General features: G+C 35.3%; 2 protein-coding genes and 2 long non-coding RNA genes across 8 annotated transcripts; 3 read left to right on the top strand and 1 right to left on the bottom strand.

Moving 5' to 3' along the window:
• Positions 1-1,262: 1,262 nt before the first annotated feature.
• On the top strand, positions 1,263-15,680 carry LOC123919491 (WD40 repeat-containing protein HOS15-like). Of its 5 annotated transcripts, XM_045971409.1 has the most exons (16): positions 1,263-2,103; positions 2,537-2,620; positions 6,865-7,010; positions 7,138-7,575; positions 7,624-7,660; positions 8,175-8,272; positions 8,384-8,430; positions 10,332-10,482; positions 10,777-10,840; positions 12,165-12,323; positions 12,439-12,560; positions 12,985-13,059; positions 13,252-13,305; positions 13,415-13,488; positions 14,862-14,936; positions 15,178-15,680. In XM_045971409.1, exons 1-16 carry the CDS (start codon positions 1,908-1,910, stop codon positions 15,395-15,397), a joined length of 2,040 nt encoding a protein of 679 aa, XP_045827365.1. In that variant the 5' UTR covers positions 1,263-1,907; the 3' UTR covers positions 15,398-15,680. The 5 variants fall into 5 exon arrangements, with proteins under 5 accessions (XP_045827365.1, XP_045827364.1, XP_045827363.1 ...); XM_045971408.1 differs by having other exon boundaries at positions 1,264-2,103; positions 7,138-7,660; positions 8,178-8,272; XM_045971407.1 differs by having other exon boundaries at positions 1,265-2,103; positions 7,138-7,660.
• Positions 13,499-14,694, top strand: LOC123919494. The gene is made up of 2 exons (XR_006813226.1): positions 13,499-14,471; positions 14,531-14,694. It is a non-coding gene; the product is annotated as an uncharacterized LOC123919494 (long non-coding RNA).
• A 320-nt stretch (positions 15,681-16,000) lies between the features above and the next one.
• LOC123919493 (pentatricopeptide repeat-containing protein ELI1, chloroplastic-like) lies at positions 16,001-18,168 on the bottom strand. The gene has a single exon (XM_045971411.1). The coding sequence runs from the start codon at positions 17,963-17,965 to the stop codon at positions 16,067-16,069; it is 1,899 nt and encodes a 632-aa protein (XP_045827367.1). The 5' UTR covers positions 17,966-18,168; the 3' UTR covers positions 16,001-16,066.
• A 2,086-nt stretch (positions 18,169-20,254) lies between these two features.
• Positions 20,255-22,843, top strand: LOC123919490. The gene is made up of 2 exons (XR_006813225.1): positions 20,255-20,738; positions 22,285-22,843. It is a non-coding gene; the product is annotated as an uncharacterized LOC123919490 (long non-coding RNA).
• Positions 22,844-24,789: the final 1,946 nt, after the last annotated feature.

The following is a 24,789-nucleotide window of genomic DNA, read 5'->3' as shown; positions in this document are numbered from 1 at the left end:
TGTTCGGATTAAGAATGGGAATCCTTCTAAGGCCCCTATTGCTAGACAGCAACCTCCTCCACCACCTCCTCCAAAGAATGATGCTGGTGAATTTCTGTGCTTTAATTGCTGGAGACCGGGTCATATGGCAAAAAAGTGTAGAAACAAATCAAGGCCTGCTAATCTGAATGCCGTAGAAGAGGCATATGCTGCTATGATCACCGAAATCAATATGATCGGTGTTACTGATGGTTGGTGGATAGACACTGGTGCAACTCGCCATGTCTGTTATGAACGTGCTATGTTCAAAACATACACTACTGCTGAGAACAAGAAGGTGCAGATGGGAAATGCTCACACTTCTGAAGTTGCTGGAATTGGAGATATAGAGCTGAAATTTACTTCCGGAAAGACTCTGATCCTGAAGGATGTTATGCATGTACCAGATATGAAAAAGAATCTTGTTTCTGGTTTTCTTCTCAATAAGGCCGGGTTTAGTCAAACTATAGGGGCTGATTTGTATACCATCACTAAGAATGGTATTTTTATTGGGAAAGGGTACGCCGCTGATGGCATGTTTAAGTTAAATGTTGATCTCAATTTGAATTTGAATAAAATTTCTACTTCTGTTTATTCCTTGTGTGATTTTAATATTTGGCATTCTAGACTTTGTCATGTTAATTCGCGATCAATATCTAATTTAAGTCACTTAGGCTTAATTCCAAAATTAAAATTTGATGATTTAGAAAAATGCGAATTTTGTAGTCAAGCAAAAATAACAAAAAGTTCACATAAGTCAGTAACTAGGGAATCTGAACCAATGGATTTAATACACTCTGATATATGTGAATTAGATGGAACCTTGACTAGAAATAACAAACGTTACTTTATCACATTTATTGATGATTGTTCTGATTACACCTTTGTATATCTAATGAAACATAAAAGTGAAGCATTTGATGTGTTTAAAGTGTTTGTAAATGAAATTGAAAATCAATTTAGTATGAAAATTAAGAGATTACGTAGTGATAGAGGAACTGAATATAATTCTAGTTTATTTAATGAATTTTATAAACAACATGGAATTATACATGAAACGACTGCACCATATTCCCCTGAAATGAATGGTAAAGCAGAAAGAAAAAATAGAACTCTCACAGAATTAGTTGTTGCTATTATGTTAAAAATATATAATATATAGCTCCAATCATGTGACCCTCTCTTACCTTAAAAAAAAAAAAAATCACGTGACCATCTGTCTCAATGACACCGAACACCACTAACTCACACAATTTCTCCAGAAACTTCAAAATAGTTTCATACATCAAATTTACATCTCCCATTCTACCGTTACTCCTACCCCCAACTCTCATCACATAAATCTTCTTCTCCGTGATCCATAAACATTTATTGTCAATATCTCATCTTCTATTTCCCTCAACCCATAAACCCAATCATCACTGACGGTCTCCACGGCGGGGATATGAATCTGTCGCTGAAAGTTTCAGATGGGAAGACAGCATGCAATGGCTGCAGTTGATTTTAGAAGACAAAATCGATTCTTGTAAAGAAAACCAAACATACTCCAAGAAGATAAGAATCGTGTTAACTGGTGAAAACAAGAGTTTGCTGTGTGGAAATGCGAGTTTGCCATGGTTCGCTCGGTACTCTGTTTTTGACGAATTCTGCTGCGAATTTAGGGGAACCAATTCGTGAAAGAACTGCGAACCGGTTCGCGCGAACCAATTCGCGGTTCCCCATCAGATGCACGAATTATGTGACTATGGAATAATCAGAACCACCACCCTTCTCCAATTTCACCTCCTTCAATTCATTGATTACCGTCATCATCCAAAACCACCATAACTCATCAACAAACACAAACATAAACAATAACAACTGAATAAGAAGGGGATAGAAGGAAACAAATGGAAAAATTAGATCGAAGAAAGAAGAAGGAGAAGCGAAGAACCACCGCCGCCGTCGAGAATCCGGCCAACCACTGCTGCCGCCGCTTCTCTATTTCTCTCTCACGCCGTTGGTTGGCCGGATTACACTCGTGCCGCTTCTCTAACTCTTACCGGCACTCTTTTTCCCAACTGCTCCGGTTTACACTTGTTACAGGTAAACATAGAAAAAGTGTTGAGGTTCAAAACCCATTTTTCTTATTTTCCAAAAGGGTAAAATGGAAATATTGGTTTGTTTGTAGGGGTAAAGGACTAAATGTTGGGGTAGGGAAAAAAATTTCCCTATTTGGTTGGATTTTTTACTTTTCACACGTACGGAAAGAGAAAGGTAAGTACATACACCAAACTGGTGATAACCCTAAACTGAAAACCTAGCCAAGCCGCGCAGCTCTGTCTCTGGTTTGGTTTGGTTCCATTCTCACACTCTCTGATCTGACAACTTTTTTTTTTGGTCTTCAGTTCTGGTTAGATTTTGTGTGACCTCAATTGTACTTGGAAAAAAGCAAAGTACTAAACTGGTGATTGAAACTGAAATCCTAAACTAAAGGTCTCATTCACTCTCTGATCCGACAATTTCTTTCACGATGCAGAGGTTGATAGCGTTTGGAACAAGACATGGCAGGAACTACATCAGCGGTTCTTCTTTATCATCATCCTCCTCTTCACAAAAAAAGGTCTTTTTCTCTAACTTTAATTTAATACCATGTCAGTTATCATCATGTAATTCAGATTCCAAAGATGATTTCCATATAGTGATGAATATTCTTAGTAATTCTGCTCCCAGTAGGGGTGGCCACCAAATTTATTCAGCTCTTGATGCTGCCCTTGACGACGTCACCAATTTAGATAAACACTTTGTACTCAAAGTTATTGAAACCTCTTGTCAAACTAAATTACTTCATACCCCAAGGGTTCCACCTTCTGATCTTATCCGCTATTTAAAGTTAGTTTGGAAGAATAACAAGGACCTCATCACTACCTCTGTTGTTCAATCCCTTGTTTCATCAATATGCTGCTCTACCTCTCCCACACAACGTCCAACAAAGAATGATCTACTTTTTCTCTGGGACTTTCTCAACCATATTGCCCGCTATCACCCACCCGGTCTTCTTAATGCTCCGATTCTCAATACACTCATACAATCCCTCGGAGGAGAAGGAAAGGCTGCACTTGACGTTTTCAATAAATTTCAGGTCTTTCATTGTGTTCCAAATCATGATACATATTACTTTACACTGCAAGCTCTTTTGAATACTAGTACTTGTAGTCCTGATATGATCCACCAAGCTGCTTCTATCTGTCAAAACATGATGCTGCTCCTTCCTCCTCATGATCATCATCATGGTGGCTCTTCTCATGATCAAGAATACACCCAACCTTCTCCTCCTCCTCCTCCTCCTAGTCCTGATGATGATGACAACGACATTGACTTCCAGACTGCGCTGACATTTCTCGGTGGTATTCCTAGACCATATCTCAAAGACCGTGTGTGTGCAAATCTTAATTTAATAGATTTTAACCCTCTGCGTCAACAGCTGCACCACTTTGTACTCAAAACTATTGAAACCTCTTCTCAAACTAAATTAATTGAAACCCGAAAGGTTTCGCCTCATAATCTTATCCACTTTGTAAAGTGGGCTTGGAGGAGGAGGAGTAACAATAATAAAGATCTCATCACTACCCATGTTCTGGAATCTCTTGTTTCGGCAGTAGTACGTGGAAATGTTCATCTAAGGAAGAACGACATACTTTTTCTGTGGGACTTGCTTAAGCATATTGGCCACTGTCAGACTGGCCTTCTTAACACCCAAATTCTCAATCAACTCCTATATGACAATCAATTGAAATTTGACCATGGAAAGACCGCACTCGAAATTTTTCATAAATTTGAGGTATTTCAATGTGTGCCGAGTCGAGATACGTATACTCTTACACTGGAAGCTCTTTTGGCCACAAGGCTTATTATGTCCCACCAAGCCGCTTCTATCTGTCAAAAGATGCTGCTTCATCCAGAAACCCTCCTTCTTGATGACGCTCCGGTTCTTATTGCCTTGATATCTTGGTTTGCTCAAAACAATATGACTAAAGAAGCCTATGCTCTCTACCTGGCTGCAAAAGAGAAACCTAAAACAAACCCTAACTGGCCGCTATGGATAGATAGATCGTTTCTACTTTTAACTATCACAGTACTTTGTTCAAAAAAAGAAACTGTATATCTGGCTTTCGAGATGTTCAATGATATCCCTGAGTTGGTGGAGGATCGGGACTTACGTTTTAAAAATGAAATGTTTAGGCTTGTTGTCCGAGCCTTGTGTGGGTTTAAAGAATTCGATGCAGTCAAGCAGTTGATCCTTAAAATCGTTGTAGACACAAGTCAAGAACATCTTTTAATATCTGCTATCAGTACACTTATTCCTGCCCTTGTTAACGCTGGGGAAATCATACAGGCTTTGGAGATGCTGATGCTAGTGGAAAGTAAAGGTTTATACTTTTGTAATCATCATATGTTTCGTTTTTGGTATTCAAATGATATGCTACATATTAGGAAGATCTTGGAAGAAGCCAAAAAGAAGGATTCTAAGTTAACCGTTGCTCTGCTGTACCATGCACTCATTGTTGGATATTGCAAGCTACAGCAATTTGACCGTGCTCTCAAGTTATTGACTGAAATGAAGGATTTTGGTGTCTTGTACACTAATCTTGATGAATATCACAAGTTGATCCACTCTTTTTGCTTGATGGATATGGAGTGGAAATTGGCAATAGAGCAGCTAGAGGAAATGGAGCCTATGGATAGGGAAATGGTAGAAGATGAGCTACATACAATGGCCACTATGGATAGGCAAATGGTAGAAGAGCGGCTAGAGGAAATGTCAGAAGAGCAGCTAGAGGAAGTTAGAATTTCAATGCAAAAATATTTGAGTTGAGAAAGTATTAGGAAAAAATGGTTAGGAGTCTGATGAAATGGTTACATTTTTATTTTTTATTTTTTAAATATTATTTATATTGAATTCTGTCTAAGTTGGCTATGCATAACTATTAACTGGTAGTATGTCACTGTCTTTTTTATTTTTTATGAGTTTAAAAATCAAATTGGTTTTCATACTGGTTTTCATCGCATGGAAATTTCTGTTTTCTCTGTTTTTGCTAAATAATGCCATTTGATGAATTGCATTGTTTTGTTAATTATGGTGCTTGTTGCTTTGTCTCTACGATAAATTATGGTGCCATGCTTGTTTCTTACTCTTAGGTCTGCTCTCTAAAGTTGGAAAAATTGCTTTAGATTCTTAACGAAACAGTGCACTTTTCAGCTCATTTTCTACCTATCATTTTACTATAATTTGTTTCATTCGGGCGCAGAAGGCTCTTGGTGCATTTATGCTTTGGTTAAGATACATGCTCTTGTTAGCTAGCTTATCAACTATAATGCAGGAATTGCTTGAATCTATTACTGTTAAATGTTGACATTTTGTTAGGGGTTTTGGAAGTTTTGGAAGGATTTTTAGTTTTTTAAATGTTGACATTTTGTTGCTGGTTTGAGTGCCCAAGTGTTGGTATTGTTTGATTAAGGGTTAGCTATTGTTGAGAAATGGAACTTTTTTACCCTGCAATTGAAAAATGCTCTCCTCCATGCTTTTTTATTTTCTGGTGGTTGAAGATGAAGGAGGTCGGAAATGTTTCAGATTTGCTACTTAAAATTTGATTTGGTATTGAGACTTGATTTTTGATGTCGACTCTTGATTTTTGAAGTTTAGACATGCGTTGATAATGAGTGAGATGGTAGAGTGGTTATGTTGTTTGGTTGCTTTTCACTCTTTACCGAGTGAAATACGGAAAGTGGATGAAAATGATGTACACGGCAAGCTGGATTATTTGAAGATTATCCTTAATTATGTTTTTATTGTAATTGACTATGTACTATGTATATGTATGTTGGAAATTGTATTTGCAAAAGATTCTCTGTTACTGTAAATGATATGTACTTTTTAGAATCATGTTACATGCGTTGTAATGTTTGTTATATTTAACATTTGTCATGTGTCCTAAGAATAACTTTTACAGGGGTGTTCGATTTTGTTTAAAAGAATACCTGAATCGGTTTTTTATACAACAAGTCATTATTGATAACTTTCTTCATTGAGTTCCCTTTCTCACTCGACCACCCTCCATCCTGTTTTCCCTTTCTCTTCCTCAAGTCTCTTTGGGTTTTTATTTTGCATCAAATGCATCTTAAGAGATTAGTCTTAAACATGATATTGAAACCCCAACGACCAAATGGTTAGGGGTTCGATCCTTGCTATCTCCATGCTTTCTATATAAAAGTTGAATGTGGCATATAGTGAAAACGAGCCTTTGATTTCTCATACATCATGCCCAATGGACTCTTAACCCATTCTTAATTAAATTTTAATTTTTATACCAGGTTAAGTGGGTCAGTTGTTTATACGCTTCAAGTCCTAATTGCTCTTGCGTGAAGTGTTGGCTAAACGTAAAATCGTTCATGTGCTTTTTATCTTATAATAATAATTTTAGCCTTTAGAAGAGTTAGACCTTGAAAGTATCCTGTAGAATAATGCTATTATTGTAATCTGTACTTCTATACTTTCTTACAACGAATATGCTTATGTCAATTTCACATTATTATAACATAAACATTATAACATAAACTCTAGTGATTTTGTAAGACAACAATGAAGAAGAATACATTGGTGATGTTGTCTTGGGTAATAATATAGACCAGGGCATCTGTGAGAATGAGGAAAACTTTTTGAGGTTGATTATATTATGTAATTTGTTTACTTAATTATAAAGAATAATTATTTCCATTATGCGATGCTTTGCTTATTTATCAAATGGCGATATAGGTTGCAACTGTATTAATTTATTATTGGATACTTGTGTTACATCACTACTGCAGGTTTCACACATTCTGCTTATACTTTTGGCAATGAAGCTGCCATTAACAAATGCCCCATTGATGGAAATTTGGTACCGACAGGTGCTCTTGTTACATTTGTTCAAAAGGGACTGCAGTACTTTGAGATGGAAGCCAACTTGAATAATGTTAGCATCCTCTTTTTTTTGCATTCTTAATTTTTATCAACATAATATTCATCCATTTTAATAGTTCTTTTTAAGCTTTCATACCCTAGGTTTCATTGTTGATCAATGTTTCTTTTAAGCCTGCCAGTGTGATGCAGAAGTGGATGAAGATTTTTCATTCTTACAACCTTTGGATCTTATCACAAAAGATGTGCATGAACTTAGGCAAATGGTTAGTGAAAAAAGGAAAAAACTACCGAAGGAGAGAAATAAAGAATTAGAAAAGGAGCATGAAGCTGAACGTGGACGGGCAAGAGAAAAGGAAAGACATCAAAGGGAGAAAGAAGTTGAAAAGGATAGAGAGAAGGAGAGGGTAAAAATTGCAAAGGAGCGCGAACATGTTAATAAGACTGACAGAGAAGTGGTCAGAGATCAAGACAAGGTTGCTGCAAAGCATACTGACAGAGAAGTGATCAGAGATCAAGACAAGGTTACTGCAAAGCATACTGACAGAGAAGTGATCAGAGATCAAGACAAGGTTACTGCAAAGCATACAGACAGAGAAGTGGTCAGAGATCAAGACAAGGTTACTGCAAAGCATACAGACAGAGAAGTGGTCAGAGATCAAGACAAGGTTACTGTAAAGCATGAAGTGAATGGAACTGTTGGAGGTAATCTGCTGCTCAGCGGAAATTGTTTACTTATATCACAATTCTTTGTTGTGTGTTGTGTGTTTGGTGTTTACCTGTTTTTTCTGATCAATAATCTGAGCTAAACGTCAATATCATGTAATTATATTTTTCTCTGTTATCCTTCATTTTCTGTTCATTTTGTTTCTGAGTGGTTCCCCCTTCGAAAATTTATAATAAGCTTTCTTCATTATCTTGGTTGGATTAGAAAGCTGGAATGGCTTAATGTCCAACAACTAAAAAGTTGATCCATTTATATTGTATTTGCTATCAAATCTGATTTTTTAATATATTTTTTCTTCTTTCGGAGTGTAGCAATGAAATCATTTATTGCAGTGGTTGCAAATGCAAGTGTTTACACCACTGGACCCCTCTCCCCGAAATGCTTTTAGCGAGTATTCATTGTATGTGGTGTACGGAAATTCAAACTAGTGTCTGGTTCAAACTCTGTTAATTTTCTTTCTTCAAATATGGATTATTTTTTCATTTGCTTCAGTAGGACCAGAACCAATGGAGATATGTACGACATCAACATCTCAGCCACGTCAAATTCCTAGTTCAGATGTGACAATATTGGAAGGGCATACTTCAGAGGTGAGGTGTATTATTGATGCTCCTTTTGCTTGTACACATCTAAATTTTCTTTCATCTTTTGTTTATGCTGCAAAACTCTCTTGACAGTTGTCCTGTTCACCATTCATTTAGGTGTGTGCTTGTGCTTGGTGTCCTTCAGGATCTCTTCTTGCATCGGGGTAGGTATCTCTGAATTGTATGCATAAAAATATGTATTGACGATGGACATGTGAATGTGATAAATACCCAAGTCCCTATCAAGTATAGTTGATGTGCATATTATTATTTTGCATCTTGAATTTCTAATTCCTGGCGTCCAATTTTGATCACCTTTCATCTTAATGGAGGGACACTGACCGCATTCTGTTTTTTTTCCTTCAAAATAATTAAACCTGTTTGAAATAATTGTTTTTTGTATTTAGTTTCTGAAACTGCAACCCTATTGTCTTTTTAAAGAGAAAATAAAATGAATAAACCTTCGATTTGGTCCCTGAACTATCAAGCTCTCTCCAATTTGGTCCCTCAACTATAGAAATATACTAAATGGTCCCTAAAATATTAATAAACCATCAATTTGGTCCCTGACCTATCATTTTCTCCCATGTTTTTAAAAGAATTGAGGGACTAAATTGATGTATTAATAATAGTTTAGGGACAATTTGGGCATATTTTGATAGTTTAGTAACTAAATTGGAGAGGTTGATAATTTAGGGACCAAATTGATGGTTTATTCTCAAATCAATTGGGTAATTTTTACAAAAAGCCAGTGTTTCTGGAAACAACTTTCAAAGTGCACTGTGTTAATTATTATACAATATAAGCAATTTCATAAATACTGTCTTCTGCTAAATCCTTTCATTGCTTTGATTTCATTGGCATCAAACACCCAATCTTTACTGTCGTTGAAATGATAGCTAAGAGGATCCCATTTTCTCAGTTCCTCATTTCCCCAATTTCTCAACTTCTAGTCTCTTGTTTGACCACTAGGTCTCATGTTTTAAAAGCTATAAATACATATTAAAGGTCAAGCTTGAGATAGTGCAAGAAAATAAGAGAAAGGGGAGAGAAAAATTCTTGGAGTGATTTCTGAGTAAACTGGTACTGCAAACTCTACCGAATGTCGAAAGAAGTAACATCGATCAATGTTTACTGATACACTGGGGGACCTAAGATCCGACTATCTAACCAACTGAAAGCCTGTAATAACAAGTTAGTAAAGGAATAATCAAAACACCTTATTACTATAATATTCCCTGCTAAGAGACTTAACTGATCTGTTATAACAGATAAATGAGTCAGTTATACCTGTCAAAACAGGTAATTATACAATACAGTCAGCTGCAGAAAGCTAGACATGCCGCCTGGTTGCATGAGTATCAACTATAACAAATCATATTAATTTTCTTTTTCTGAATAAATTTTTGAAGTTTGTTTTTTTCCAAAACATTTGCAATAACAACTAAACTATATCCTACTAGGTGAGATCTGCTATATGGATCAAACTACCCCATAGCTTTATAAATTATGTTTATAGCCACACCGTTGTCTTCTAAATCTTTCTTAATAGTTGTCTATAATTTTTACTTTATCTTCCTCTGCCTCTAGTGATTGGGCTGCTGTCCATTTGATCTACTCTCGTTACTATAGAATCTATAGGCCCAACACTCAAGTTCAATGTAGTTGTTTCCTAAACATTTTTTAATAACCTATTCTCCTGGAGTTGCAACATATTCGGGAGAGACGTAATGCACTTGTTTGGACCCAAGGTCTCAAATTTGATTATAACTAAAAATCTGAAGATGCATGGTTATGTCAATCAACATGATGATTTATCTGTCATTAGGAATTCAGACTTTATTTTTCCTTCTTTTAGATGCTTTACTGTTGTATAACATCATACAATGACTTACATTATATATCATGCTATTTTATCTTTTCTTTTTTATTGGTGTTCTCAAGCTTTTATAAATATACATGATTTATGATACCCTTTTAGTTTTGTGATTTTGAGATTGGGATTCTGATAGATGATTTCTTATAATAATCTTGTGCTTAACCATATTATCATTTCAACATTAAGGTCTGGGGATTCGACAGCTCGTATTTGGGCCATACCAGAAGGAAGAAGTAAGCCTGGTTCACAGAGTGTCCTTCCGGATGCGTTAGTGTTGAAGCATGTCAGGGGTAAAACAAATGAAAAGAGTAAAGATGTCACTACACTTGATTGGAACGTGAGTTACGTTGCATATTCTGATTTATATCAAGACGCTTATATTTGTATGTTTGAATCAAAAGCTGTTATTTTACTCACTTACAAAAAATCATGTGAAGTTGCAACACCCACACCCGTTTTTCCCACACCAAATTAATAGGAAGAGGATATAAACTTCTGTACTGAACTTATTTATCACATTATATAATATTTAGGACAAATCACACCCCCCTTCCTTGAAATTTGATGTTATTATCTGTAATTTGCTTATAATGTTTCATACCTGGAATTTACTTTGGTGTCCGTTGTACAGGGGGAGGGGACACTTCTTGCAACTGGTTCATATGATGGGCAAGCAAGAATTTGGACAACTAATGGTGGGCATTTTTTCCGTCCTTATATTTTATAATAGCATTTGAGGACTTGTATGAGATGAGATAAACTCAAAAATGCCTTGTTCTTAATATCTGGTATACTGTTTTTAGTTATTATTTTAATGGGTCGGCAAAGGAGTTTAGCTATTTTTGAAGCCCGAGGAAGGCCAATTTACCTAAGGAGATGAATTTAAATTATTATTTACTTTGTGACAAATAAATCTCTCAAGAAGGAATATATAATATGGGCTCCTCAAATCATGGTTGGAAAAGGCTACTCAAGAGAGTTGCAGCCTTTGAAGAGATGAACATTGCTGGAAAGAACTCAGTGAGTTAGTAAGATGGCCGGAATGATCATTATCCTGAAAAGCTGGTTTGAATGTTGCATAACCAATGAATAAGAGATTTTTCTGGAATTATTATCAGTTGAAATTTCATAGCAAGTGATTACACACTGCAAGAGCTCCGCATCCCAGCACTAAGCACTGTGATAGTCCCATTTTGGTTTTAAAAAGTCAATTGTGTCTGTGGGTTGTTTATCTAAGGAACAGTTAATCACATATTGGCTTGCTGACGTTTTTTTTCTAACTAAAAGGGTGGGAGAGCAATTAATCTTATGTTATTTTTAATTAAAAAACTAATTTAATTAATTGTTACATTTTAATCTATATTCTCACAATCTTATGTATTACATTTCTCATCAATAGTTTGTAGTTTATGATTGCCTGCATATGCACATTTTAAGTGTATGGCTTTCTCTCTAGATTGTGAGAAAATTATTCTATTAGGGCCTATTTGCTTCTAGCAAATTTTCTGAAGTGAAACTATGTTTTCACTTTGCTATTGTGTTTAAAGATATGTTGAGGAAAGTGTGGGGACTACTAAATTGTTTTCACTGTTTCTGGATAAATCTTTGAATGGGTATATTAGGGCCTATTTGATTTTAGCAAATGTTTTCTGTTTTCATTTGTTGTTTTGAATTACAAAAGTGATCTCTGTTTTCACTTTGCTTTTGTTTTCAAAGATTTGTATAAGTGTGGAAACAACTATATTGTTTTCACTGTTTTGGACAAATCTTTGAAAACATCCAGGAAAAGTAAAACAAACTGAGATTTTGTAAATTATTAGCAAAAACGGGAAATGTGAACAAAAAAGGGTTTCTCTAAGTAAACAAGTTTATAGTATCTTGTTGCCTCATCCTATTTGTTAAATCATTGTTCCTATTATTGTGTTTTTAAGCAGGCTCTTGGTTATTTGAGTTTGCCTTTAGGATTTAGACATTGGTCATTGTTTTGAATTTGATCATGCGGTGGTTATCTTTGACTAGGTGAACTGAAGAGTACATTAAGCAAACACAAGGGACCAATATTCTCTCTGAAGTGGAATAAGAGAGGCGATTATATCTTGACTGGAAGTTGTGATCAAACTGCGATTGTTTGGGATGTGAAGGCAGAGGAATGGAAACAACAATTTGAATTTCATTCAGGTGAAAATTTTGAATGTATATTTTGATCAAGGGAGAAAACTATAAAAGAACTCTTTAATTTTCTTAACCATACATATGAATATTTTCTGATTGTGGTTTTTGATGTCTTGTTTAGGTCCAACACTTGATGTTGACTGGCGCAGCAATACGTCTTTTGCCTCAAGTTCCACTGACAATATGATATATGTCTGCAAGATTGGTGAAACCCGTCCTGTACAAACTTTTGCCGGACACCAGGTTCATACTTGAGACCTTATTTTGCAAACACAAATTTTTATAAAATTGCAGGGGAATAAATCCTCTCAAGAAAAGAAATTAGCTGTGTTGACTTTCAAGACGGAGCCCAGACTTCTTTAGCTTAGCTGCCCCACTATTTAGTTGGAATTCTTTCGAAAACGGACAGCACTAAATGAATTAATTGGATTGTGAATTCAGTTTGTAATTTTCTTCGATCAAGTAGAGTCCTACTTAACTAATTTGTAGGCTTTGCATGGTTGCATTTTGTATCATTATATCATAGTTTGCTGAGGTTGAAGATTGAGAGATCTGAACATTTTTGTCTGCTGTATTTTTCAGAAATCATTACTTTGAGATATTTCATGAAAATGCAATAATTATTGGATTAGTCTTACATCTGCCAATGACCTTGCTGCATTTGCAGGGGGAAGTTAACTGTGTCAAATGGGATCCCACAGGCACATTGCTGGCGTCCTGTTCTGATGATATCACAGCAAAGGTATTACTTAGCTTCTTAGTTACTGATCTTATATCGTTCATAGTTACATAAATATTTTTGTGTCTGGTCGGGCCTTTTGCACTTGTGCTTTATTTTTCACGTTAACATATAACTATGAAGTAATTTCTGAAGTTACTGTTTGTAACACCTGTGTTTGATTTTTTATGCTTGGGTTGGATGCATTGCTTGTAGATATGGAGTTTGAAGCAGGAAAAGTATCTTCATGATTTAAAGGAGCATTCCAAGGTACACCGAGTTTTGCATTTTTTGAATGTCCAATTTTTTGTGTTTGCATATCAATTTAGCTACTCATTCTGTGTTGTTGGGTAAACTAAATAATTTTATTTTTTTGTAGGAGATATATACCATCAGATGGAGCCCCACTGGTCCGGGTACAAATAATCCTAACAAAAAATTGGTATTAGCTAGGTAAGTTAATTACTGGTGACATTATGTTTGTTACCCTTGATTTCATGCATTTATTTATTTATAAAAAACAACCAACAACTGAAGTTTTTCCTCTACGTTTATGTATGCTTCTGCCGAAATATAGAATTGTTGTTTTCTCTATTTCTGTACCCCCTGAATCTCAAATGGATGAGTGTAATGCTTTGAATTGTATTGCTGTGTTAGCTGAACTATATAAAAATGCTACCTTTGGCGTTTTGCTGATTCCAATTGATTGTAATTGCCTGCTCAAAGTTTGTCACTATTTAGCTCATTTGTTGACTGCCCCTCCATATTAGTTCTTTTTAATTAAATTAAATGATAATTATGTACCATATATATATTCTATTGTGATGGAGTTGCTGTGATATTACTGTTCTTTAGTTTTTAACGGGTTCCACTGGGAGACAGTCCCAGTGGAGGTAGTATGTGGGCAAGGCAAAAACATAAAGATTAGTGTTCATAAAATGAAAGGTAAGAAAGTAAAAGAAAAAAAGGAGTGACTGCATGCAAAACCGGAGTGCAGTAAAATTAGAGTATCTTTTGTGATGCCTAAAGTGCTGTTTCTGGGCAGGTTGTGCTCATTCTTTCCTCTCTTGTTCTCTATATCCTCTCCCCTCTCAGTGACTATGTACCCGAATTCTGAAAGGTTTTTTTTTTCCTTTCTCTTTCTAATTATTTGTTGTATCCAAGGAGGCCCAGTTGCCAAATTTTTTCTTTCTAAAATCTATAATTGTACAATGCTTGGAGCACTGCATGTCATCTTTAGGTCCTTAGGGATGAAGATATAAGCGTGCAGCCGTGCACAGCCTACAGAAGAGGCTGCAGGGAAATAGGTATTTGCAATCAGCATCAGTCAATTTCCAGTATTTTCTGATTCAGCCTTGAGACAAGGCTGAAATTCAAACAGATGACAGTGATGGAATCCATGGAACTGGTCTCATAGGAAGAAACACTTGTGCAGGGTGAAAATCCCAAAGATTAGTGTGATTACAAGAGGGAAGGATTACACATGTAAAGGGAGGGGAATGTGGGGAAGAGAACTGATTATTAGAGTTTAGCCACTAGCATTTTACAATTTTTGTAGGGACTGTAAAATCTCCGAGGAGCTAAGTTTCGACACTGCAGGGAACCTTTTTCTGTAATTGTTATATTTTTCAGTAAATAATAATTCACATCTTCAATGTATGATATTTTGGATCTCTTATCAGCTTTCAATCTTTTTTCAAATACATCTTGGCAGTTTTATTAATGTGATGGTGCCTATATTTTTTTTCTTCCCTTTTTGTTTTGTTTGGGTACTGTTGGACAGTCTGTTTTCATGTTAGAAATAATATAGCCATCTTTTTGTGCAGTGCCTCATTTGACTCGACTGTAAAACTATGGGATGTCGAACTTGGGAAACTCATCTACAGCTTGAGTGGACACAGGTACTATTTTAATAGCTTTGGTTTATATTGAACAAGCATAGTATAAGATTCCCCCACCTCTCAGCCTCTTTCTGCTTCAAAGTTGTAAACATATGGAGGAGGCTGGTCAACTCGAAGTCCTTAACCTTCGACTTGCAGTTTAACAAATGTTGCAGATAAATCTATATATGAGATGCATTCACTTGTAGGAGTTCTGCTATATTCTCTTTTTTCTTTGTCTGACATGTTTATTGTCTTACAGGCATCCCGTATACTCTGTTGCATTCAGTCCCAATGGTGAGTATATAGCCAGTGGGTCTCTTGACAAATCCTTGCACATATGGTCGTTGAAGGAAGGCAAGATTGTCCGAACATATGCAGGCAGTGGAGGCATTTTCGAGGTCTGTTGGAATAAGGAGGGTGACAAGATTGCTGCATGTTTTGCCAATAATACGGTTTGTGTTTTGGATTTCAGAATGTGATCCTGAGAAACACCATGCATGTTCTCCTGTGGCTGGTACATTGGATTCTTTCTTTTCCTTCCTTTAGCTTAGATTGGTGGAAGTGTATTTTGGTGGATAGGTTTACCATTTTAATTTGTAGGCATAACTTGTTGTTCTTGGATTCTGTTGTAATTTGTTAGAAGAAAGTAATTTGTAGGAGTGCATATTTTTAAAGAGCAAAAATGTACAGATTTAGTCGGACAATATCCTGTATAATTATCGCTTGACTTCAGTATTGTGTATGTAGTTGCCTTTTCCTGCATATTCTGCCGATTTCTTCCATTACAGTGTGTTCCATGGAAAAGGGATGGGTTTTTTTATTAATCATTTTTCAGTTCAAAAACATAAAACAAGATTTGTGATGTGGTATTCTAAAACAGCTCTATATATTAGTATCAATCTTAGTTTTAGGGAATGTTTAACATTTAATTGGAGAACGTGGCGAAAGGTTCTAATCCTGATTGAAAGAGGTATACACTTAGAATGGGATTACTTCAGGTGATGGAACTTGTGAGGAAAAAACATAAACTGTTCCTTATTTGTTGTTTATCATTATTCAATTCCTTTAATTATATTAACACATTGAAAAACTGAATGGTATCAACTAGGTTTTTGTCCCTCAAGAAATAAGAATTTTAAGGATTAAGTTCACCAATAATCCCCACATGAACATGAACCGTTGTCAAAGTGGTGGAACCGATTCCGGTCCCTCATTACAATTCTGCGCCCAGTGATTCTAGATATCATGTTCATCACATCATGACAATCCAAACAAACACGAAGGTTCTTTACAATCTTGATTGTAGTTCCTGGACGTGTACTAATAAGTCCAAACGCCAATGCAAGTTTCTCGCTATGAACTTCCAGGGATAACTCCTTCTGCTCCTTCCCTATGTCATGTAAAACAATATCTGTCTTTGGAGTATAACCATTGCCCTTGAGCCAACTATTCATCTCCTCCAGCATCAAATATATATCTTTACTCTTAGAATGTTTTAAATCACCAGCAATAAACTCATGTATCCTGTTGTTAACTTCTATTGTACTACAACCAGGTTCCTTTTCAACTCCACTGTCTTTCATCAAAGCTCTAACCTTAGCTGCACCAACCCAGTAGCCACTAGCGGCATATATGTTCGAAAGAAGAACATAAGTTCCAGAACTAGCTAAATCATTGCTCAGAAGAAACTCTGCTATCTCCTCTCCCAAAGAAATATTGTTATGAAGTCTACAGGCCCAAAGTAACGCTCCCCAAATCATAGGATCAGGTTCAATCTTCATACTCCTCACAAGATCATAAGCTTCTTGCAAACGACCGGCTCGACCAAGAAGACTAACCATGCATCCAAAATGCTCAACCCTTGGTTCCATTTCATACTCATTCTTCATCATATTGAAAACCTCCCATCCTTTGGCAACCAAACCAGAATGTCCACAAGCAGTCAATAGTGCAATAAAAGTAACATAACTAGGTTTAACTCCCACACTACACATCTCATAAAACAACTTCAAAGCTTCTTCACTAAACCCATTAACAGCATAACCCATTATCATTGAATTCCAAGCTACAACATCCTTACCATCAATTTTGTCAAAAACCTTTCTTGCATCCTCCAAGCTCCCACATTTACAATACATATCGACCAAAGCAGTACCGACACGAACTTCAACTCCAACACCACCATTTTTCTCATTCTTAACATAAGAATGAACCCATCTACCACTCTCCAAAGCACCAACCTGTCCACAAGAAGAAAGAACAGCCAACAAAGTAATCACATCAGGCCTAACTTTTTCAACAAGCATTCTTCTAAAAAGCAACAAACACTCATTAGGAAACCCATTTTGAGCATACCCATCAATCATCACATTCCAAACAACCACATCCTTATTCCCTTCCATTTCATCAAACAACATCCGAGCCTCACAGAGCTTCCCATGTTTCGCGTAGCATGTAAGCATTGTCGTATAAGAAACCAAACTCTTCTCAGGCATTTCATCGAACAGTTTCTCCGCAGAAACAAAATCACCCCCTCTTGCATAACCATCAACTAAACCCGTTGCCACATAAGTATCGAAACCCAAACCGAATTTCACGACATGGCAGTGAATAGCTTTGGTGGGTTGAAGGGTTGTTCCATTGAGAAGAGAAGAGAAGGTAAAGGCATTGGGTTGAACATGGTTTGTAAGCATTTGAATGTAGTAAGAAAGTGCTTCGTCGTTGAGATTTGATTGGGTATGAGCATGGATAATTGAGCTCCATGTGAACACGTCAGGGTTACGGGTTTGGTTGAAGAGGGTGACGGAGTAGTGAAGGTGGCCAACGGCGGAGTAACGGCGTTGGAGTTTGAAGTTTAAGATAGTGTGGTCGTCGAAGCCGCGACGAATGAGAGTTGCGTGGATTTGGAGTAGGTGGTTTTTGGATTTGGATTTGTCGATTAAGAGGGCGAGTGTGTTTACTTGTGATGAATGTGTGGACGGTGGCGCTGCGGTGGCGGAAGGTGGTGGCGGTGGTGGTGTGGTGAAATTTGGGGTTGTGGCCATCATGTGTTATTGCTTTCCATGTATGTATATATAGTTGTTCGAGAAAGAGACAACCTCAAGAAAGGTTTGAAGCAACGTTAAATTTTTGTGCTTCGACATTCTGAAGCTTCTTTGTCTTCTATGGAAGAAGCCTTATCTTAAGATTCATTTTCGTCCATTGCTCATGTATGTAGAAGAAAGAACCTCGTAATTAAGTGTCTTATCTTAACAGATATATTAACGGTTTTATCTAGTACAAATAGTTTGTGATATATTTATTAAAAGAACATAGGATTATGCAAATATAGGAAAATTTCTCAACGCAACTCAACATTTCTCCCACACTCCCTAGCGCACCTAAAAAAATTCGGAAAATACGTTTCGAACTGTTTTTTAGTGTAAAATTTACACTATAAAAAATTCGGAAAACGTTTTCCGAATTTTTTGGGGAGTGGGGGAGAAAGTGGGTGGGTGCGTTGAGAAATTTTCCAAATATAGTTTAAAATAATTTTAAACTGTTATTCAATAACAACATATTTTATATGTCAAAGCATTTTCCTACACCCCACTTTAGTTATATAATATGGCGGAATCTTTTTGTATTTTTTTGGTCATCTAGTGCTAGAAATTTCACTTTTAAGGTCGATTAGTGAGATGACTAAAGTTCGAACACTAACTCTGCATATATAATATAATATTCCTGCAAATTGAACTAAGCAATTGAGCTAAACTCACTGGATGGAAGAAAAGAAATTTCTATTGAATGTTACTAAAAGTAATTTACACTAATAGAGACATGTTTGTCTTAAACAATTTGAATCCTCTGTTCTAATCTTAAAAATTAATCCCCTAATATAAAGACATGTAAAAATTCAAAAAGAGTTGTCATTTATTTAAATTGTAAATAACTCAAATTAGTAAACAACATCAATAATATAAAGAAGTATCCTTGTAAATAAAAAAGAGTCATGTTCTAATCAATAACATCATAAACTCAAAATGTTACCAAATGAAGCACAAAATACTCATACTACTATATATAACTAGGTGTTCAACCCGTGCGTTGCACGGGTTTGATTAGAATGTTTTTTTAAAAAAAATGTGTTTTATAATAAATTGTATTAAAAATAATAATTTTTTTAGATGTGTTGAATTATTCTTTGATTATAAAAGTGTCTTTTAAAATATTTTTTATTTTTTTTTCTTCATTCAAGTGAATCTATAATATAGATAGATAGATAGATAGATAGATAGATAGATAAAAATTGATTTAAATACAGACAATGTGTCGTTCAGGTGTACGTATATAGAATTAATAGAAGTGCAGTGGATTAGTTTATTATATTAAAAATTTGTTTTATTAATCTTATTTTTTCTGGGTTTGATTTATATATCTTCAAATTAGTGTAATTTTTATTTTAATATATTTTTTGTTTTTATGAAAATATAGTGGATTATTTTTCTCTATATCTCTCTATCTTTATCTTAATTATACTCCCATCTCCTTATTATTATCTTATATGAAAAAATGGTTGATACTTGTCTTGACCTTTAATTTATAAGAATAAGATGACATGTTAATTAATGGTAAATTATTTTAAAGTATTAAATTGTTTTATACTTTAAAGAGGCTTTTTATATTAGACTAAATATTCAAAGAGTTTCCGAAACAACTTTGTCATGCATATGCAATGTAAGTAGTATTTTATAGGGTTATTAAATATATTTTTAATCATCTAATTATATTTCAAATTAAAGTCAAAACACTATTAAAATTTGAATTTGCATAGTTTAATTAGAAGTTGCTTGATTCGGAACTTAATTTTAATTTGATTTAATTTCTAAAATTAAGTTCATGTTTGGATTAGTGCTGAGTGTTGCGAAATTGATTTAGTTGAAGCTCTAATCTACTAATATGCAGCTTTTGCCAAAATTACCGTGACATGTTATGATTTTGCCAAATTTACTGTCAATCCAAAATATGTATGTGCATGTTTGTACTCACTTTTGGGAGGGTAAAAAAGTGATGATGTAGAGTTAAAAATGATTTTGGTATGTTTGTGGTTCTTGATTAGAATTGATTTTTCCTATTGAATTGATTCTAACCTGAAGCTAGAATATGTGCTTTTTCCTTCTAATGCGATTTTTACACTAAAAATTGATTCTGCGGACTTAAAATTGATTTTTGTATGCTTGGGGGTTCTCGATTGGAATTGTTTTTTCCTACAGAATTGATTCTAACTTGAGCTAGAACTTGTAGTGTTTGCCTTCAAACGCTATTTTTACACTAAAAAATGATTCAGAAGACTTAAAATTGAGTTTGCTATGTTTGGGGGTTCTCAATTAAAATTGATTTCGCCTATAGAATTGATTAACTTGAAGCTATTTGTAGATTTTGCCTTTAAACTTGATTTTTTCACTCAAATTCACTATTTAGTATTTACCTTCAACTTGCTCACTTACACATGAATGTATCTAAACATAAATAATTTTACCTTAAACTTGGTTTTAACTAAAATCAATTTTGGCCACTGTAGAACCGAACACACCACATTCATTCAGAATCATGTTTGTCAAACTAAGATATGTGCTTGTGGTTGTCTTTCCTCAATTTTCTCTTTTTTTCTTGATAGGTACGAAATGTCATGATAGAAAATATTGACAAGGTTCTGGATAGAGGTGATAGATTGGAATTGCTGGTGGATAAAACTACTGATATGCAAGGAAACACATTTCGCTTCAGGAAACAGACTCGTCGTTTTAGAAGCGCTGTGTGGTGGAGGAATGTTAAACTCACGTAAGTTCTATGTTAACATTTATGTTTGTAATATGTTGTGTAGTTTGTTCTTTTTTAGCACCGGTTTTATGTAGAGCTTATAAGGAAAGAACTTGTCTCTTGAATCGAGTGAACCTGTTGGTGAAACCTTGTCCTCGTCTGTTTTAATTATCATTCTTGGCACAATCAATAGGATTTTTCAGTTTTTATGTATAGAAATGATGCTAGTTTCCTCTGAACTCTCAGAGATTCTGAGATATCATACGATGATTTGATAGACTTTCAGATGATTCTGATTGAACTGTCTCCAGCTTATGCTTAGGTGATGGTTTTGTGGCGATTGGAGTAGAGGTTCTATCTTCTAGGTTCAAGTATCGGTAAAAACTTCTCATTGTGCCGAAAAGATTTCCCAGTAGAACTTTCTCTTTTTCTGTTAATAGTTGTTTATATACGTACTGACAAACTAGTTATGTTGGAAAGAATGGAGAGTTGTTCTGTCTCGATGCATATCCGGAATACTGATACACTTTAATAAACCTTGTGCTGACCAGAAGAGAAACCATAGAATGATTAATTCCATACAAAGTTTCAAATTGCAGTCATGATCGCAGTTATATCTTGATTCTTGATATTGCAGAAAATTACCGATAAATGTGGATGATGTAGTTGCAATTGTGGCCACAACGCGGTCATGAAAACCCCAAAAACCTAGATGTTGTAGACTGCAATTTAAGACTATGACCCCGTAACAAATCAACTTGTCAAGCGTTATTACCCTTGTAGATTTAGGAGGGTATTCCTTTACAAAAACACTATCCCATAAACCGCACACTGTAACAAGATGTTATGTTTCTTCTTGCTAAAACCTCAAAAGCCAGTAGAAATTGATCCGATGAACTAGTACACATCACTGCTACTAAAACAACAAACAAATATATTCTAAATCTATCACGCCGCTAAGCAATGAAGAAATAACTGCGGCAAAGTTTGAAACTTAGATCTACCCATGACACACATAACATGAAGGCATATAACTTGCATCAAGTCAATCTCTCTTTCTAGGAGCACTCAGAGGAATTCGTATTAGTATGAATCCTTTATTCCTATTGTGTAAAGCTGTCCAAACAAAAACTCTGACCTTAGAATGAGCTTTAGAATTTCAATTTGGCATATGCAAGACAGTCGCCCTTTGTAGGAGCATTCGGAGGAAACTGTAAGCAAGTTTTGCGGAAAAAAACATTAGTAGAATCAATGTTTTAAATTCTTGTTTCAAATGAAATAAATGAATTCTTGTACTGTATATTGGACTGACTTCTATATCATTAGAGTACAATATCCTTTTTATTTTTTTTGACTAAATTTGTAATATAATAAGTGTAAATTTAGTGTGTTTGTCTGATAAAAGTACAATATCCTTTTTGCTAGTGTTAGATTAATTTAGAGCAGTACAACAAAGTCTTGCCTTCATAAAACCTTATATTACAATTCACCAATCTTTAACTTTGATTGAGATCCTCAGGATTTTTATTGCTGCTTAAACCGCTGACAAAATGCTTCAATGTTGCAGGGTCGCTCTTATAGTCATCCTACTTGTGATAGCATATGTTGTGTTGGCTTTTGTTTGCCATGGGCCTGCACTACCGTCTTGCTTCTAGTGAAGGGTTGAAAAGTGAATTTATGTGTGATTTTATACCGTCTCCAGTTTGCAAAGGTCGCTTCTATTGTGGCGCAGACTCCCGTTTGTTTCAATTGCTGGGCTGTCAACGTGTGTGCAGATTTCTGGTGTTTTGGGTTGTAGTTATTACAAGGTTTGAGGGAAAAATATTGTGCATCATGTCTTTTATGTATTATCTTACATACCACCCCAAAAAATGGATTGAACCGGAACATGATCGGGATTTTGAGTTATTTAAAGTGTTACTATTATATCTTGGTATAGTCATTAATGTTCTTCCCTTCTCTTTTTGTTTAAGAGAAGTAAGGGTAAAGTTTTGAATTTCATGGGTCCCTTCGTAGCTCAATGAAGGGAGATTGTTTAGCTTCGCTTGCCCCATTGTTATATATTTATATTTGCAAAGGTTCCTTTTTGTTTTGGTTTTCTGCAATGAAATAGTATTATCATATGACCAAGTGATGCCCATTTTTAATACCCAAACAGCTGTGATTGCGGTTTTTATGAAACTTTTTCAATTCAATGTGCTTACCAGGTGGCATAAGATTTGATAATCAGCAGCACCATTTCTGATTAATTAATGGTTTGAAAATTAATGTCTGTTTTGTCTTTTTATCATGTTATAAAAAATAAAATAAATAAAAACGTTACAAGAGAAGTCCCGTTGCCCTTTTTTTCACCACATCGGTTGTGTCAAGTTCTCTGGCATTGTATGCATGTACTTAAAGTGTCCTAACACCAATGATAGTTGAAGCCGTTTTCTTGAAGTATAAGAACACAAACATCTTTGTCTTTACAATCTAGTAATCTAAATGCTTGTTTGACATAAATAATGAAAAAAAAAATAGTTGATTTTTATTACATATATGTTTTCTTTTGTTTTTGTCAAACTAACACCAATTAAAATTATTGTCTCAAATATAACAATTTATGACAAAGAGTTGTAAACTTGTACTTTTGGTATCGGCGTCAATTATTTTCACAGGTTTTTTAGGGTAATGCTATCAAGCTTGGGGAAAAAAATTGCAATACAAGGGGGCCGAAGCCCAACAAAAGAACTAGATACTAACTAAGCGAGGAGTGGAGACTCCTATTACATCCGCATCAAAGCTTTCCCTAATGCCATCAAGGCATACATCAAACAAAACTATCCCTTTAGGTAGAATAAAAGCCAAGTTGGCTAGTCCATCGGCGCATCACATTATCATACTCTATATATATTATTGCATCACATTATCACATCAACTAACATATATTCTTTGAACAATTGGAAGCACAAGAAACTAACATATTTTCAAGTTTACTAAATTTCGTGAATTCTATCCTTCAACAGTCATTATTATTATTTGTATAATTTTTGCATTAGAAATTTTATGTCTGGTTGGTTAATATAGTGTTGCTGCAAAGCACGTTTTATATTGCAAAAAAGTGATGGTTCAATGGGCTAGGCTCACCAGGCTATATGAACTGGAAATGCTGCAGCCTGTTATCCCTCCACTGTCAAGAGCAGGAGGTGTTCACTGCTCTGTGAAGCCAGCCTCATGCGGTTCCCTCCATTCTAGAGACCAAGAGATCTAAGCATTCGCCCAAATCCCATGGCCCAACTCTCAACTTGGAGTGGGCAGGCCAGCATAGTGCACCCACCAGCCCAACCTGACAAACCAAAGCCATGTTCCATCAATCTGTTGCCCCCACTTGGGTTACAAGTTGTAGTTACTCAACTCGGCCATTCACTTGTGTGAAGCATGCTTATAAACACTTACATATGCTATGTTATAACCGATGTGGGACTTTTCAGAGTTCAGACAAATAGTCACTTTGATAATTCATATTTATCCATTCTCCTCATGATGCATAATTATACAATAATTTATGAGGTTCTTCCTAGTTGTGTGAAATGATTCAATTTTACTACAGAAACTATGCCTCAATATTGGTATGTGAATGAATCTTTAGATATTCATACAACTCTTGTAGTTGTGAGCATTTTCTTACAAACTTATGATATACTGTAGTTTTCTTCAGCTGCACACACCAAGACCAATCCTGCAAAATCTCAATTTGTTTAGCTTTGTAATTCCATTTAGCAGTTGTTTGAATCTACTGATGTACATAGGAATTTCAAGTCCTCTTAGGATTTCCAAAATCCAATAGAGAGATTGTCATCCCCCATTAATCAAAGGTAGAATTCTACGATTAATCAACAAATGTGTTTGACTGTGTGGCAGTTGCAGTGGCCAGTGGCTTCGAAGCTATGTATGGCACTCAGTCTTTGAATCTTTACTAACATGAAACTTTGGTCATAGATATATGAATACTTTCAGTCTTTCAAAATATGCATTTGATTTTCCGTAAGTACAACCCAGATGATAAAAAACTGTATCGACATTTGATATGTTT

The sequence above is a fragment of the Trifolium pratense genome, linkage group LG4, assembly GCF_020283565.1.
Source record: "Trifolium pratense cultivar HEN17-A07 linkage group LG4, ARS_RC_1.1, whole genome shotgun sequence".
NCBI classification, from domain to species: Eukaryota; Viridiplantae; Streptophyta; class Magnoliopsida; order Fabales; family Fabaceae; genus Trifolium; species Trifolium pratense.
Note: the sequence above shows the minus strand (reverse complement) of the source record. Positions and strands in the feature narration are given on the sequence as shown.